Raw genomic sequence first — 18,031 nt, forward strand, 5'->3', positions numbered from 1 at the left:
CTTTTCTCTCTAAATACAGCTTGAGTACTTATTATATACAGACAGAAACCTATTTAAATCAACTATGAATTTTATATTAAATTACTCAAGTCTTCACCTAAGTTCTTCCTTGCTTTTTCTCCCACATTTGTTTTCTCCTGAACAAGTCATTGTTAACTCTCTCTCAAAAATAAATAAAATCTTAAAAAAGAAAAAATTACAGAGAAAGATAAATCTGGGCATTAAGGAAAGAACAGCTTCTTTCAAAAGAAACTGGGCATGGCCCCCCCCACCCCATACTGGGCAGTGTAAAAACTTATTTTTTAAGTAAATAAAACCTAAACCTGTAAAGTATGTGGTCAGGCTTCCAATTCTCCATGTTATCAAATGCCTCATCACTACAACACGGTTAATTATGAAAAATATGAGAAAAATTATAATTTATGAGTGTTTCTCAAACGAAGGACATATTCTTAAGGGTCCTCAAGTCCTCTATGAAAACATATATTCTGTGTTTTTATTTTGATGTTAACCTAAAAACATGTAATATGAGCATATTTTCAATCATCTGGATGACCACATATATCAAGTACTACAACTTGATTTCAGAGACCATACTGATACTAGTACTACTTTAGCTGCTGTGGGCTACCAAAAACAGAAGAAAGCTAATACACAAATGATGCATTAGGGTCAAATGATATCCCAGCACAATATAAAAAAGGTTTCTTAACAGATATAGAAAAGAAAGGTGGTGCAAAAACTGGTAGTACAGGCACATCAAAATATCCTCAAAGAAGCATTATATTCACATTGTGACTGGCAGCTAGTTGGTTTAAAAAAAAAACATATTTTAAGTTCTATAAGCTTTGTATTTAAAATTTTATTTTGGTTTTATATTTGTAGTAAAAACTACAGAGGCCTTCAAAGAGCCCAAAGAAGTCAACCATCTATGACAACATTATAATTAAGACAGGCACTAGGTTAACCTCAATATAATTAATATAATCTCAATATAATGCTTTCAACTGGGGAAGAGAGAAAAAAGGAATAAAGTTTGGATACAACATCAACCATTCCATGAAGCCCTACAATTCTCTACGGGCTTGCTAACATTGTGGAAAGGTACTTCCCAATAATAGTCGGGCTTTAAATGTTTACTAAAGGGGTGCCTGGGTGGCTCAGTTGTTAAGCATCTGCCTTCGGCTCGGGTCATGATCTCAGGGTCCTAGGACCAAGCCCCGCATCGGGCTCCCTGCTCAGCGGGGAGCCTGCTTCTCCCACTCTCACTCCCCCTGCTTGTGTTCCCTCTCTTGCTGTGTCTCTGTCAAATAAATAAAATCTTAAAAAAAAAAAAAAAAGTTTACTAAAACCCCTTATGTGTTTTACAATCATCACAGGTTTTTGTGAATCTACATATAAATTTTAAATAAATGTTTATTTCTTCCATTAAAAGCTTTACCAGGGGTGCCTGGGTGGCTCAGTCGTTAAACATCTGCCTTCGGCTCAGGTCAAGATCCCAGGGTCCTGGGATTGAGCCCCGCATCGGGCTCCCTGCTTGGTGGGAAGCCTGCTTCTCCTTCTCCCACTCTCCCTGCTTGTGTTCCCTCTCGCTGTCTCTGTTTCTCTCTCTCGTCAAATAAATAAATAAATAAATCTTTAAAAAAAAAAAAAAAGGTTTTACCAGAGGAAAACATAAAAATACACCAGGAGCAGAGATAACTCCTAACAGTTCAGAGAGTAGGATACTTATCCAGTTATTCCTCTTTCTTTTATCTACAATGTTCCTAATAATCTCAAGGTACATCACTGTCTCCACAAAGTAGTGGAGAAAGATTTAACAAGAGAAATTATAAATGAACTGACTTAATTTTGGAAATCATTTACATTCTTCATTTTCCCATTATTTCTACCCGAAAACCACCACAAAATGAGTTGACTGAACCATCCAACTACAGTTCAAGATATACTTGGAATTAACACTGAAAAGAACCTGTTAAATATTTGCTCAAGGGGACGCCAGTGTGGTTCGGTTGGTTAAGCATCTGCCTTCGGATTGGGTGATAATCCCAGCGTCCTGGGATGGAGTCCCGCATCAGGCTCCTTGCTCAGTGGTGAACCTGCATCTCCTGCTGCCTGCCTCTCTCTCTCTGACAAATAAATAAAATCTTAAAAAACAACAACAAAAAAAAAACTTGCTCAAGGGCACACAATTAGCAAGTAACAGAACCCAGTCCAACATGGTATCAATTTCCCCAATGACAACTTTTCAATCATCCTCCATACTTAATAGTACATACAAGTAATTCAATTCAGGGGTGCCTGGGTGGCTCACTCTGAGTGTCTGCCTTCAGCTCAGGTCATGATCCTGGGGTCCTGGGCTAGAGCCCCCCTCCTTGGGCTCCATGCTCAGTGGGGAGCAGGCTTCTCCCTCTTCCTCTGCCCCTCCCCCCTGTCTGTGTTCTCTCTCTCTCAGATAAACAAAATCTTAAAAAAAAAAGTAATTCAACTCAAACATGGGAATGGAAACTTTTTAAATACCGTTTTTATTTAATGAGATAAGGTATTTAATTCAAAAAATCCTTTAAGACACACTAATGTTATCATTTCTAATTTTTACTAAAATTTTTGACTATTGTATTTTCTTAAACCCCAAATTATTTTGATTCTTGAATCTGAGTTACTAGGCCTTTACACGGTACAGCTGACACTTGAACAATACAGGTTTGAACTGCATGGGTCCACTTATATGCAGATTTTTTTTCAGTAAGTACAGTACAAAACTGTAAATGTATTTCTTCTTCCTTATGGTTTTAATAACATTTTCTTTTCTCTAGCTTTATTGTGAGAATACAGTATATAATACATGTCACGTGCAAAATAGGAGTTAATCAACTATTTTATTGGTAAGGTTCCTAGTCAACAGAAGACTATTAGCAGTTAAGTTTTGGGGAGTCAAAAGTTATACACACTTTTTATTACAAGGAAGGTCAGGACCCCTAACCCCCATATTGTTTGAGGGTCAACCGTAGTTCTAAAAGATAGGTTACACTGATTAGATAAAGAATTTGAAGCACATGTCCACTTGTATTATATACATTCTTTAAAAAAAAAAATCCAGTATTTTTTTTTTACCTTCTCTTTTTATACTAACATTTTTGCATAAACATGAAAAATCTGCTCTAGGCATAAACAATCATTTAGACAGTAATCTCCCTCCAAATTCCTACCATTATCTTGGATGATACAAATTTCCTCATGGACAACTCATCTCAAGCTCTAGCCTCAGTTCCTTGTATTCCTTGTCCTATCCATTCCCACTTCTCAGCCCAACTCCCAAAGCAACATTCTAGACCTTGCTATCACTGTAACTATTCCAGCAATTTGGTCGGAAACAAAACGTCATGACCATAATCTTCTACTGCATTCTTCTAATTACTCACACTGTACCACCACTCTACATCAATCTTTGTATTCCTTTCTCTGCATTAACACCCTGCTGCTTTTTTTTCTGCCCCAAACAATATGGCCCACCACTTTAATCAACCTCTTAGCAATATCCAAAATCCCTTTGCCCCATTGTTCTCTGAACATAGCTCCCTAGCAAAACTTCAACCCAGCATGCCCAGTTCTATACCCACCTTGCGGAGTACTGAAAACAAATCACAAGACTACACACAACTTATAAAAAAAGAAAATTCTTAACAGAAAAGATCCACAATTTGCCCAAGCTTCCACGGCAAGTAAATGGCAAAGATGGGATGCTAACCCAAGGAATGTGGCTCCAGAACTCATGCTATTAACTTTTACTCTATGCCTTTCAGTACCCTATCATAACTTACCATACTGCACTAACAATTTCCTTTCATCTTCTTGAAAATAGGAACCAAATCCACATTGTTCACTACATAATGCCTGGCATCAAGTAAGCACCCACTTATTTAATGAAATCACATCAGCAATAAAAGCTTTTTCTCCATACAACTGAAATTAAACATAACTAAAACAAAAGTTTATTTTCTTAATAGCAAGGGAAGTTTAAAATTCATGTGCATACACACACAAAATTTTATCCAGAACCCCAAAGTATGTAAAGTTGCTATGGTAGAAGGCTGTCTGTGCAAAATAGATCAAACAGGATCTGCCTGTTTTGATCATGTTTCTATACCTAAATTAGAGCTTCTTAAAAGCCAAGTCATCCATGATTTCTCCACAGAAATCTATGACCAAGACTTTAACAAAGATAATGTTCAATAGAACTTCTATTCCCCCTGATTCCTCATTTACGTCTTCATATTTAATCAAACAGCTTGATCATTTCTGCCACTGACATGTCTCTTCAGTCTTTTCTTTGTAGTCCCTCTACTATGGCTTAGGACCTTATTGCTACGATCTCAAGTAATTTGACAGCCCATCCTATGGTTTAACCTATCCTGCCAAGTAAGTCTTCTTGAATACTATTTTCAAATGATTTGCATAATATTCCTTAGCCTTGCTCAGTAATGTTTTATGGCTAACAGTTGTCTAGAACAAACAGTGTTTCAGTCCATTTTCTACAGTGACCTGGGGGGGTAGGGGGGGTCCTTATTTCATGGAGCTCAAGGAAAATTATAGGGAACTGAGTACAAGGGTTGTTTTCATTCTTATTCCAATTCTAGCAGAGTACAGTGAATTTGTGGGTATAACTGCTTTTGAATACATGATTCATAGTTAAAAACAATGACCTACAGGATAAAAATCACTTTGGCTCAAGATTTAAGAACCCACAAATCCCCCCTATATACCTGCCATCTCTACTTCCTACTGTATCCCCATAAGAACTGTCTGCTCAATACAAACTAATTTATTTCCCAAGATATCTTTATGTGGAACATACTCCCCACTCCTGTCTCTTTATAAAATCCTGTATTCCCTTACAAATATAGCTTTGCCTAAAAAAATAATCTCTAAATTCTAAAAACATTTAATACTAGAATTATTAGCAATTCATCGATTTTTTTGCCTTGTGACATAGTTTCTTTTATAATCTTAAATTTTGGGGGCACCTGGGTGGCTCAGTCGGTTGAGCATCCAACTCTTGATTTTTAGGTCAGGTCATGGGACCCAGCCAGAGTTGAGCCCCATGTCAGGCTCTGCACTCAGCAGGGAGTCTGCTTAAGATTTCCCCCCCTCTCCTTCTGCCCCTCCCCCACTCGTGCACGCTAATAAATCTTTAAAAATAATTATAATAATAATCTTAAATTTCCAAGTGTATCCTTTATAACTGACAAGCTTGTCTTATTTGTAGAGGAAAAAAAAACTTCAAAAGCAAAGACTTCTTTGTATTTGCCACAAAACTAAAAACACTGCTTTTAACATATGAAGTATTCAATAATTATTTAAGAATTTCTATCCCAGAAAGGTAGTGATCTGATTAAAGATCTGATTAAATGGAACAGCAAGAAGAAAGCAAAAATAACAGATCAGTTCTAGAAATAGGCTAGTTATTTCTGAAAGAGAAAATAAAATTTAATTCTAATCATCAGTGCATATTCAAGGGGTCCTCTACATAAAAATAAAAATAGTATTAAGTTCTGCCTACTACTCATATATGACAATTTTTAGAAATCAAGTATGTTTACTTAAGTTTTAAATCTCAAAGACGATCAAAAGGAAATCTGCGCTAAAATATGTTATTAGCAATAATGAAAGAGAGTCATTATAATTATAAAAAGGATATCAGCTTTAGCAAAGTCTCTTATCCCACACTGAGGTAATCCTGGTGTGTTCTGCATGTAGAAATCCAAGTAAAACCAATGGGCAAGTTCAATCTGAAAACACACTCGGATAGCATTGTCTCTTTCCTCGCTGGGAATATGCAAAATAAATCGGCTGTCAAAAACAAAAAACATGTTAAAATTACATTTACAAATGGTAATGATTTTAACCTACTTAACTGCTTCACCCCTGACCCACCAACATAAAAAAGGGACCAAGAGCAGAGCTGATCAAGGAAGCAAAATCTGGGGAAAATTACTACAGGAAGAGGAGTCTGGAAGGCAGCTATGCTCACCACTATGACACCAATGCTGCACAGGGAAGAGGAGGCTGGGAAAACAGTTGACCACAGGTATCTCCCCTATAATCAAATTTTTTTAAGAAGCCTTCTAAGAATATATACAAATATATTCATTCATTCAAACAGGAAAGATGTTAGCTGCTTAATCTCCACATTTAGAGTATTACAAAGAGACATTAAAGAAATCAACTGTTCATTAATAGACTAGACTTCTCAAATAACCTCATCTGCAGAACCTGAGTTCAAAATAAAGTATATTCACTTTTTAAAATCCTAAATTGTCTTTTCCAAGTACATTTGAAGGGAGCTGGAGAAATAGTTTATATATATAGTATAAATGTACACTCTTTATTATTTGTATGTGATTGAGATAACGAACCCCTCTTTGTGCAACAAGTCAGAATTTAAAAATCTAAGTGAACGGGATTTTCAGCACTCATTAAGCAACTACCAATTGCTTCTTCCACTGCATAGCCTATTTTGGTAATGACCTCAAGAGACAGACTGAACTACATAAAAGAAATCCATTGGTTTTTTGAGTTATTTTAAAAAAATTAAAAATTAGTATCACCCAGCTTGATCACTCACACTATTCACTAGCAAATGTTCTTGGTGGTTTCCAAGTTTCAAATCAACCTCAAAAACATGCTTTTAAATTATAAAAATGTAACATTCCAATAGGGGAATGAATATGTAAATGGTAAGACAAATAGGTACAATAACCTACATTTCAGTATAGAAAAACTATGGGGAAAGGGAGCTTAAACAGCACATATACTAAGAATAAAATGTGTAACATGAAACTCTGATGGCATTAGCTAAGATACAAAAATCAAAACTCTTCTACATGGCATTTGAGATCCAGTCCCTGCTCACCTGCACAACCTCTAAGATTGCTCAATGAGTTCTTTATACCCAGTGATACCAAATTCTTGGAAATGTCCTAAACTATCGTCCATATACTATATATACTTCCTTTCCCTTGTCCATCTAGCAAATTCCTAATTTGTCCTTCATGACTAACACTACTCTCCTATGTAGATACACCAGCCTCCTCTGAACAGATTTACATACTCTCTGACTCCCACTCCTTTACAATCATGTGGCTTTTACTATTATTGTCCACAAACTCCTCCAAATTAGTTCATTGAGATAATGTACTCTATCTTTGTATATTTTTATTCCCATAGTATAGCAAACTGTTTGACATATACATTGAAAGTGACACACTGATAGTCATAATTTATCTTTTAAATGCTTACATAGGTTCCTAGTCTGGTTAGATGAAACAAACACTCCACTCTCTCCCTCCCATAAAATGCAGCTATTAAAACCTTAACAAAATGCATAGAGCAGCTATCTGAGGACTGTGAAAAGTAAACAGTAGCAGGAAGACTGGGGAAGACAGTATTCGAAGTGAATTTACCATTTTTCCACCCTCCAGTGTCGCCTAGCTGGACTGGGGTTTGGAGGTGAGCACCAGCAGGGACAGAGAGCCCCAGAAACCTTCTAGTTTTGCCTCAAGGGTTGAGAGAGGAGTCTAAGCACATCTCCTAAGACTTGGAGATAGTGGGGAAAATTCTTCCTTTCTTTTCTCCTTTCTCCCATGCCCCAGCCCCCAAGCAATACCATCATGGTTAGAGGTGGCTGCAACAGTGGCTTTAACAGAGACCCACAGAGGCTAAAACTCTAAGGGACAGGAAACTTCCTCTTGAATCATAAGAACTGTGTGGTCCCAAGAGAGTAGGGCCAATCTCCACTGCTTTTATTCTTCTAACCTCCAGTTGCTCGGTCTCAGTGAACACGTGAAGTGTGTGCCAGAGTGGCTCTCTGGCTATAGAACCCAAAAGGACAGACCTAAAGAGCCAATTAGTAGCAGGAAGATAGCAAAAGAGAAGCAGCTCAGGAAAATGGTCCTGGGAAATTATTTATGAACTAAGGCTCAACCCCAAGCTACACAAGTTCGGATTAGACTACGAACAACACACCACGAACATTGTGAGCTCAACTCTGAGACAGACCAATGCCCAAGTCTCAGAATGGCCAGTGGGTGGTAAAACAGAACAGCAATACAAAAAAACTAACCCTCTTTTGTCTGATTTTATTTTACTTAACACATCTCTAAAATAAACTCTGGTATTTATTTTCTCAGTTTGGGGCATTATTTCCACTATGGAATTCACTCTATTCCCACTCCCATTCTACACAGCCTTCTCATCTCTCCACCCACCCAACAAAATTCTATCAGTTTTGGTTAGGTTGTCCGCTTCAGCACTACTGACATTTTGAAGAAGGTACCTATGTTGAGAGGAGCTTTCCTGTGTACTGGATGATGTCCAGCAGCAACCCTAGCTTCTACCTATTAGATGTCAACAGCACTCCCCACCAAGGTGTAACAACAAAAAGATCTCCAGATATTACCAAATGTTCCCTGAGGGGAGCAAAAATCACTCCCACTGATAACCAGAGAGTTAGATCAGCATTCAGTCTTTACATTACTCTGACTCTGTAAATGCAATTCACAACTAAGCTACATGGTAAGCTAGGATTACTTTTCCTTTCCTGAACAATCCTTCGTTCTTCCCATAATTAATAGATGTCTTATCATTGCATTTACTTTGTGTTCTCTATCATACCTGTCACTAATTCAATATTCCACTAGTTTCCTAAATTTTTTTCTCAGATATTAATTCAAACACACCATTTCATCTTGAAGAATATCCTTGAGCCTTCTGATCTGTTCCAATCTGAGGTAGTTGTCATCTACACCTGATACACACCTATCATCCTATGCTGTCCTTTCACCGGCATCCCATGGTTCCCTAGGCCTCTATCCTATTAGATTTCATGTTTCTTGTATCCTTTCTTTCTCCTCAATTTTCTTTCTTCTTTCCTTTGAAGTATATCCTCCCAAACCTCCTGGAGGAAAAATGCAAGGGAGATAAATACGGATACATTCTGTATCTCAAAGTATCTTTATCCTCATATTTAACATTTAGGCTAGATAAAGAATTCTAGGTTGAAAATCATTTTCCTTCATAATTTTGAAGACAGTGCTGTCTCCTGTCAGCCTCCAATTTTGATACTGACTGAAGCCATTCGGATTCCTTTGGCGTATTTTTTTCAGTCTGGAAGATTTCAGGTTTTTCCTTCTGTCCCCAGTGTTCTGAAATTTCCCAGTTGTCTATTTTTTATCTACTGCACTGGCCATTCAATGGACCTTGCCTATTTGGAAACACATCCCTCAGTGTTAAAGGACCTCATGGACTGATCCTCATGATTCTTTACTCTCCTCTGGTATTTCCTACCTCTGATTCCTCCCCTCACCCCCACCTTCTGAGAAACATTCTCAACTTTATTTTGCAAACCATCTATTAAGATTTTTGGTTTTGCTCTCATATTTTTAATTTCCAAATGCTAGTTTTAACTGTTTAGATTATGCTTTTATAGATTATCCTGTTATTCAATGATTGTAAAACTCTACCTCTCTAAGGAGATCAATATGGGTTGTTTTTTTTTAAGTTTTCTCTACCTGCATAGTTTGATTCTTCCCAGTTCCTCTTTTTTCTTTTAGTTTTAAGCTCTACCTTTCATGTTAAGAGGCCTATTCAGATGTTCACATTTAAGTGACAGACCACAAAGCTATTTAGGAAGGTTGTCAAACTATCAGGCACCATTTATTAATTTTTTTTAAAGATTTTATTTATTTATTTGCCAGAGAGAGCGAGAGAGAGAGAGAGCAAGAGAGCACAGCTGGGGGAGCAGCAGGCAGAGGGAGAGGTAGAAGCGGACTCCCCGCTGAGCAGGTAGCCTGATGCAGGGCTGGATCCCAGGACCTTGGGATCATGACCTGAGCCAAAGGCAGATGCTTAATCTACTGAGCCACCCAGGCGTCCCTATCAGGAACCATTTAAAGTAAGTCATCAGGCTAAGCCATTTAACTGAGGAACCACCAATGTCAGTATCTTTAGATCTATCCTCATGAGTTAGTCCGATCACCTAAAGATTCTTCCCATCTTGGACCTGGAGGGTAAAGGCCAAGCTCTGCCACGTTCTAGGAGCTGAGCAACGGAAGAAGGCTGAGGATTTTCAGTATGTTTACAGGATATATAAATTCAGTTCTGCCATTTTTCAATATGCTCTTATTCTAGAGTAGATTGACACTATTACACTAATCTCTCATTCGGGTCTATTACGTCTGCTAAGTTATATACAACATTCCCTATTAGTTACCAAATTTTGTTGCTCATCCTTTCACTTCTTCCTTTCCCTGTGGCTTTATATATTCAAGTTTGTTTTAAACTTTACTCTTTTAGTGGAATCGATGTTTGCATACAACCTACTATATCTTTAACCAAAAATTTTCATTTCTAGTTAAGTTTCTAGACACTAACCACAACCTAAAATGTGGTAAGAAAGTACATAGGACAAAGAAATTCAATCTCATTCCCAACCAATCCAGAAAAGCCTCGAGTGAAGAAAGGTAAACTGGAAATGGGAATAAGAAATAGGACTTTAAAAAAAGGAGAAACAGGGTGCCTGAGTGGCTCAGTCAGTTGAGCGGCTGCCTTCGGCTCAGGTCATGATCCTGGAGTCCCACATCGGGCGCCCTGCTCAGTGGGGAGCCTGCTTCTCCCTCCGCCTGCTGCTCCCCCTGCTTGTGTTCTCTCTCTTGCTCATTCTATCTCAGATAAATAAATTAAATCTAAAAAAAAAAAAGGAGAATCATGCCAGGGCACCCCCTGCATATAGCATCCCAGGAGTCCCCAGCCTACACCCACCTCAGCTCCAACCACCCTGCCAGGCAACCTGCTGCACAGAACGCCCTGAGACAGCCCCCCACACACACACTTGTGCCCAGCCTCAGCTCTAGCCATCCAGCCAGGGCGCCTCTGCACGGGCCATCCCAGGCCAGCCCACCTTGCACCTATTTCAATCTCAGGAATCCTGCCAGCATACCTCCGTGCAGAGAACCTCAGACCACCCCACTCACTGCCTACTTCAGCTTCAGTGATCTTGCCAGAGTGCCTATGCATGAAGAACCCCAGGACTCCCTCTGCTTCCAGTCACTTCAGTTTTAGCTGTCCTGTCAGGGAACACTCTATGCAGAGAGCTCTGGGACCACCCTGGCCCATGCCCAATTCAGCTACAGACATCCCACCAGGGCAGTCCCAGCACAGAGTGCCCCAGGACCCCTAGCCCACGCTAGCCAAAGCTCCAGCCAGTGAAAGTCACTGGGCACACACAGTCTACAAAGGGGACAACCATACACAAGACCATTCCCCTCAAGTTTAGAAGTAGCTGTTCTACCCAATTCATAGAAACACACACAGAAAGTCAAGCAAAATGAGGAGACAGGAATATGCTCCAAACAAACAGACAAAACCTCACAGAAAGAGCTAAATGAAACGGAGATAACCAATCTACCTGACAAAGACTTCAAAGTAATAGTCATGCTCACCAGACTGGAGAGAAGAGTGGAGGAACTCAGTAAAAATTTCAACAAAGAGAGAGAAAATATGAAAAAAAAAAAAAATACAGTTGAGGAATATAATAACTGAAATGAAAAGTACACTAGAGGGAATCAACAGATTAGAAAATGCAGAAGCAGCATGCTGGAAAACACAATGGAAAGCACCCAAGCTCAACTGTTTAAAAAAAAAAAAAAAGAGAGAGAGAAAGAGAATAGGTTATGGGATCTCTCGGATAACATCAAGTGAACAAAATTTGCATTACAGGAGTCCCACACCATGATTAAAATGTCAAAGATTAAAAATAAAAGAACTTGGGGCACCTGGGTGGCTCAGATGGTTAAGCGTCTGCCTTCGGCTCAGGTCATGATCCCAGGGTCCTGGGATCGAGCCCCACATCAGGCTCCTGACTCAGCGGGGAGTCTGCTTCTTCCTCTCCCTCTGCCCCTCCCACTGCTCATGCTCTCTCTCTCTCTGTATCTCTGTGTCTCAAATGAATAAATAAAATCTTTAAAAATAAATAAATAAATAAAAATAAAAGAACTTTAAAAGCAGAAAGAGCAAAACACTTATGTACAAGGGAAACCCCACAAGGCTATCAGCTAATTTTTCAGCAAAAACTCTGCAGGCCAGAAACAAGTGGCATGACGTATTCAAAATGCTGAACGGAAAAAAAAATCACAACCAAGAATGATCTCTCTGGCAAATTATCATTTAGAATTGAAGAAGAGATAAACAGTTACACAAAAATGAAAGGAGTTCATCACCAAAACCAGCCTTAAAGAATGCTAGAGACGTCTTTAAGTGAAAAAGAAAAAGCCATAACTAGAAGAAAATTATGAAAGGAAAAAATTTCATGAGTAAAAGCAAACATACATAAGGTAGTAGAGCAATCACTTATAAAGCTAGTATGAAAGCTGAAAGACAAAAGTAGTCAAATCAATTATATCTAAAATATTAGTTAGGGGGACTCACAAAACAAAAAGACAAAATATGGGGCGCCTGGGTGGCTCAGTCGTTAAGCGTCTGCCTTCGGCTCAGGTCATGATCCCAGGGTCCTGGGATCAAGCCCCGCATCGGGCTCCCTGCTCCGCAGGAAGCCTGCTTCTCCCTCTCCCACTCCCCCTGCTTGTGTTCCTTCTCTCGCTGTGTCTCTCTCTGTCAAATAAATAAATAAAATCTTTAAAAAAAAAAAAAAAAGACAAAATATGACAATGTATACATAAAACATGGAGGGGTGGTAAAAATCAAATTCTTTTAGAATGTGTTCAAACTTAAGTGACCAACTTAAGTTTGCTATTTATTTAGGATATTACATATGAATCCCATGGTAACTACAAACCAAAAACCTGTAATAGATACACAAAAAATAAGAACAAACAAAACCAAATATAACACCAAATAAAGTCCTCAATACAAGGAAAGAGCAAGAGAAGAAGAAAAGAACAGAGAAGAACTACATAACAACTGGAAAGCAATTAACAAAATGGCAATAAATACACAACTATCAATAATTTTTTCAGATTTTTTATTTAAATTCAATTAACATATAGTGTATTATTAATTTCAGAGGTAGAGTTCAGTGATTCATCAGTCTTATATAACACCCAGTGTTCATTACATCACAAGCCCTCCTTCATGTCCATCACCCAGTTACCCCATCCCCAACCCCCTCCCCTCCAGCAACCCTCAGTTTGTTTCCTATGATTGAGAATCTTTTATGGTTTATCTCCCTCTCTGATTTCATCTTGTTTTATTTTTCCCTCCCTTCCCCTATGATCCTGTTTTGTTTCTTAAATTCCCCATATGAATGAAATCATATGGTAATTGTCTTTCTCTGACTGACTTATTTCACTTAGCATAATACCCTCTAGTTCCATCCATGTCTTTGCAAATGGCAAGATTTCATTTTTTGATGGCTGAGTAGTATTCCATCGACAATTACTTTAAATGTAAATGGTCTAAATGCTCCAAAGGACACAGAGTGACAGAACAGACAAAAAACAAATCCCAGCAATAGGCTGCTTACAAAAGGCTCACTTGAGACCTAAAGACACATACAGACTGAAAGTGATGGGATGGAAAAAGATATTCTATGCAGATGGAAGCGGGGGGGGGGGAAACAGCAGGAATACTTGTATTAGACAAATACTTATATGAGATAAAACAGACCTCAAAACAAATACTGTAGCAAGAGACAAAGAGGGGACATTACCTAATGATAAAAGGATCAATACAAAAAGGGGATGTAACAATTTTAATATCTATGTACCCAACACTGGAACACCTAAATAAAGCAAGTATTAACAACACAGAGGGAGAAATTGACAGTAATACAATAATACAACAATAGCAGGGAACCTGAACACCCCACTTAACATCAATTGATAGATCATCCAGGCAAAAAAAAAAAAAAAAAAAAAATCAATAAGGAAATGGTGTCTGTGAATGACACATTAGACTGAATGGACTTAACAGAATATATACAGAACATTCCATCCTATAACAGAATATGCATTCTTTTCAAGTACACGTGAAACACTCCCAGGATGGATCACACATTAGGCTACAAAACAAGTCTCAGTAAATTTAAGACTGAAATCATATCATGCATCTTTTCTGACCACAACAGTATAAAACTATAACTCAACTATAAGAAAATAACTAGAGGGGCACCTGCGTGGCTCAGTTGGTTAAGTGCTGATGTCAGCTCAGGTCATGATCTCAGGGTCCTGGGATGGAGCAGTGTCAGCTCTTCCTCTCCCTATGCCCCTCCCCCCAGCTCCTGCATACACTCGCTCTCAAGCTCTCTCTCAAATAAAATCTTTAAAAATAATTTTAAAATAAAAGGAAAAGAAGAAAGAAAAACTAGAAAAAACACAAACACATGGAGACTAAACACCATGCTACTAAACAACCAATGGGTCAAAGAAGAAATTAAAGAGGAAATTAAAAAATACACGGAGACCAATGACAATGAAAACACAACAGTCCAAAATCTTTGGGACGTAGCAAACGCAGTTGTAAGAGGGAAATTTATAGCAACAGAGCCTGCCTCATGAAACAAGAAGCATCTCAAACAATCTAACATTACACCTAAAGGAACTACAAAAAGAACAAACCCAAAGTTAGTAGAAAAAAGGAAATAATAAAGATCAGAGCAGAAATAAGTAAGAAACTAAAAAAAAAGAAAAGATCAATGAAACCAAGAGCTGGTTCTTTGTAAAGACAAACAAAACTGATAAACCTTTAGAGAGACTCAAAAGGAGAAAAGACCCAAATAAATAAAATCAGAAAAGAATGAGAAGAACCAACACCACAGATATACAAATGATTGTAAGAGGCTACTATAAAGAACTATATGCCAACAAATTGGACAATCTAGAAGAAAATGGATAAATTCCTAGAAATATACAATCTTCCAAAACTGAATCAGGAAGAAATAGAAAATCTGAGTAGACTGATTCCTAGTAACAACATTGAATCAGTAATCAAAAAACTCCCAACAAACAAAAGTCCAGGACCAGACTAATTCACAAGTGAATTTCACCAAACATTTAAAGAGTTAATACCTATTCTCCTCAAACTATTCCAAAAAATACAACAAAAAGGAAAACGTCCAAATATATTCTACAAGGCCAGCATTATCCTGATACCAAAACCAGACAAAGTACCAAAGAAGAATTCCAGCATCCTCGGATGGCATCCTGGGATTGAGTCCTACAATGGGCTCCCTGCTCAGCAGGGAGCCTGCTTCTCCCTCTGCCTGAAGCTCCCCCTGCTTGTGCATGTGCTCTCTCTCTGACAAACGAATAAAATCTTTAAAAAAAAAAAAAGAAAGAAAAAGATATACCACCAAGCTATAATCATCAAAATAGTCAAGTAATAGCACAAAAATAAACACACAGATCAATGGAACAGAGAATCCAGAAATAAACCCACGTTTATATGGTCAATCTACAATAAATGGTGCTGGGAAAACTGGACACCTACATGCAAAAGAATGAAACTGGACCACTTTATAACACCACACACAAAAATAAACTCAATATAAAGATCTAAATGTAAAACATGAAACCATAAAACTGGAAGAAAACATAGGCAGTTTTTTTTTTTTAAGATTTTATTTATTCATTTGAGCGAGAGCGAGCATGCATGCACAAGCAGGGGGAACAGCAGAGAGAGGGAGAAACAGGCTTCCTGATGAGCAGGAAACCCGACTCAGGGCTCGATCCCAGGACCCTGGGATCACGACCCAAGCCGAAGGCAGCCGCGCAATTGACTGAGCCACCCAAGCACCCCAGCACTAACTTCTCTGACACCAAACTTAGCAACATTTTACTGGGTATGTCTCTTCAGGCAAGAAAACAGAAGCAAAAAATAAGCCACTGGGACTACACCAAAATAAAAAGCTTCTGCACAGCAAAGGAAATCATCAACAAAACAACCTACTGAATATAAGAAGGTATTCGCAAATGATATATCCGATAAAGAGTTAATATCCAAACTATATAAAGAACTTATGCAACTCAACATCAAAAAACAAATAATCTGATTAAAAATGGCAGAGGACCTGAACAGACATTTTTCCAAAGACATACAGATGGCAGAGACACATGAAAAGATGCTCAACATCACTCATCATCAGGGAAATGCAAATCAAAACCATAATGAGGGGTGTCTGGGTGGCTCAGTCGGTTAAGCGTCTGCCTTCGGCTTGGGTCATGATCCTGGGGTCCTAGGATACAGCCCCGCATCGAGATCCCTGCTCAGTGGAGAGCCTGCTTCTCCGTCTCCCTCTGCCTGCTGCTCTGCCTACTTGTGACTCCTCTCTCTCTCAAATAAATTTAAAAAAACAAAAAACAAACAAAACCCATAATGAAATATCATCTCATACCTGTCAGAATGGCCAAAATCAAAACGACAAGAAATAACAAGTGTTGGCAAGGATATGGAGAAAAAGAAACCCTCATGCATTGCTGGTAGGAATTTAAACTGGTGCAGCCACTGTAGAAAACAGTATAAAGATTTCTCAAAAAATTAAAATAGAAATACCATATGATACAATAATTCCACTACTGGGTATTTACCCAAAGAAAACAGAAACACCAATTTAAGAAGATACACACACCCCTATGTTTACTGCAGCATTATTTACAATAGCCAAGATAAAGAAGCAACCCAAGTGTCCACCAATAGATGAATGGATAAAGATATATATGCGCATATATACATACATATATACAATGGAATATCACTCAGCCATAAAGAATGAATATCACTCAGCCATAAAGAATGATCTAGCCATTTGTGAAAACATGGATGGACCTAGAGAGTGAAACAAGTGAAGCTAAGTGAAACAAAGTCAGACAAATAGCATGATTTCACTTATGTCTGGAAATCTAAACAAAACAAATGAACAAACAAAACAGAAACAGACCCATAAATACAGAGAACAAACTAAACTGATGGTTGCCAGAGGGGAAGGGATTAGGGTATGGGCAAAATGGGTGAAGGGAAGTGAGAGATAACACGCTTCCAGTTTGGAATGAGTAAGTCACAGAGATGAAAGGTATGGTATAGGGAATATAGTCAATGGTATTTTAATAGCATTTGTATGGTGACAGATGGCAGCTACACTTGTGGTGAGCACAGCATAACAGAGTACTCAAATCACTTATTCTGTACACCTGAAACTAATGTAACATTGTGTCAGCTGTACTTCAATTTTTAAAAAGGGAGAGGGGGAAGGGCAAGGTCTACTTATGTAATAGAAGACTGTCTATTCTTCTTTCACTCCTTTGAGTCAGGAGTTTCTCCTACAAGAGAGTGGGGGAAGGAGTAACAACATCTGAGGCTCTTTTCCAACTTTAGCTGATAGGTTTGGGTGTTGGCACCCCAAAGCAAAACTGGTTTTCAAGGATTCCCAGTGTAAGAGCTAACACCCTATCCACTCACATAAAAGAGCCTATCAGTAAACAAGCCCCTTATAACCTCATCTTAAATATGAAACAGCAACAAAAACCATCCAACATCAAAGGAAAATCTGGGGCACGACAAAGAAAAAATTACATTGAAAAAACTGGCCCTGAAGAAAAGAGTGTTGAGGTTATCTCCTAGAACCTTGGTACTCAAAAAAGTGTGAACCCTGGACCACCTGGGAACATAAGTGTGGGAAGAGAAACAGGCATTTTAGTCATATAGGGACTCAGAAGTTTATTTCTAATGACCCTCTCGAAGGAAATTACTTTAGAATGTGCACCAGGAAAACAAGAATGAAAACCAAGAAAGCATAAAACATGAGATTTAAGAGATAAGAGACCCGGGGCGCCTGGGTGGCTCAGTCGTTAAGCGTCTGCCTTCGGCTCAGGTCATGATCCCAGGGTCCTGGGATCGAGCCCCGCATCGGGCTCCCTGCTCCGCGGGAAGCCTGCTTCTCCCTCTCCCACTCCCCCTGCTTGTGTTCCCTCTCTCGCTGTGTCTCTCTCTGTCAAATAAATAAAATCTTAAAAAAAAAAAAAAG

The 18,031-nt window shown here is 38.5% G+C and overlaps 1 protein-coding gene and 1 long non-coding RNA gene across 4 annotated transcripts in view; both read right to left on the reverse strand.

Moving 5' to 3' along the window:
- DCP2 (decapping mRNA 2) overlaps positions 1–18,031 on the reverse strand; it is a 75,480-nt gene that overhangs the window by 52,440 nt on the left and 5,009 nt on the right. For all 3 annotated transcript variants that reach the window (XM_081826461.1, XM_081826460.1, XM_006747336.3), the window contains exon 2: positions 5,699–5,850. In XM_081826461.1, coding sequence (XP_081682587.1) covers positions 5,699–5,850 — 152 coding nt within the window. The remainder of the gene's footprint in view (positions 1–5,698; positions 5,851–18,031) is intronic.
- On the reverse strand, positions 46–5,692 carry LOC145722622 (uncharacterized). Its single transcript, XR_014147008.1, has 2 exons — positions 2,280–5,692; positions 46–2,147 (listed from the first exon to the last, which is right to left on the reverse strand). It is a non-coding gene; the product is annotated as an uncharacterized LOC145722622 (long non-coding RNA).

This window comes from Leptonychotes weddellii, chromosome 7 (assembly GCF_054177405.1).
Source record: "Leptonychotes weddellii isolate Sample4059 chromosome 7, ASM5417740v2, whole genome shotgun sequence".
Taxonomy (NCBI): Eukaryota; Metazoa; Chordata; class Mammalia; order Carnivora; family Phocidae; genus Leptonychotes; species Leptonychotes weddellii.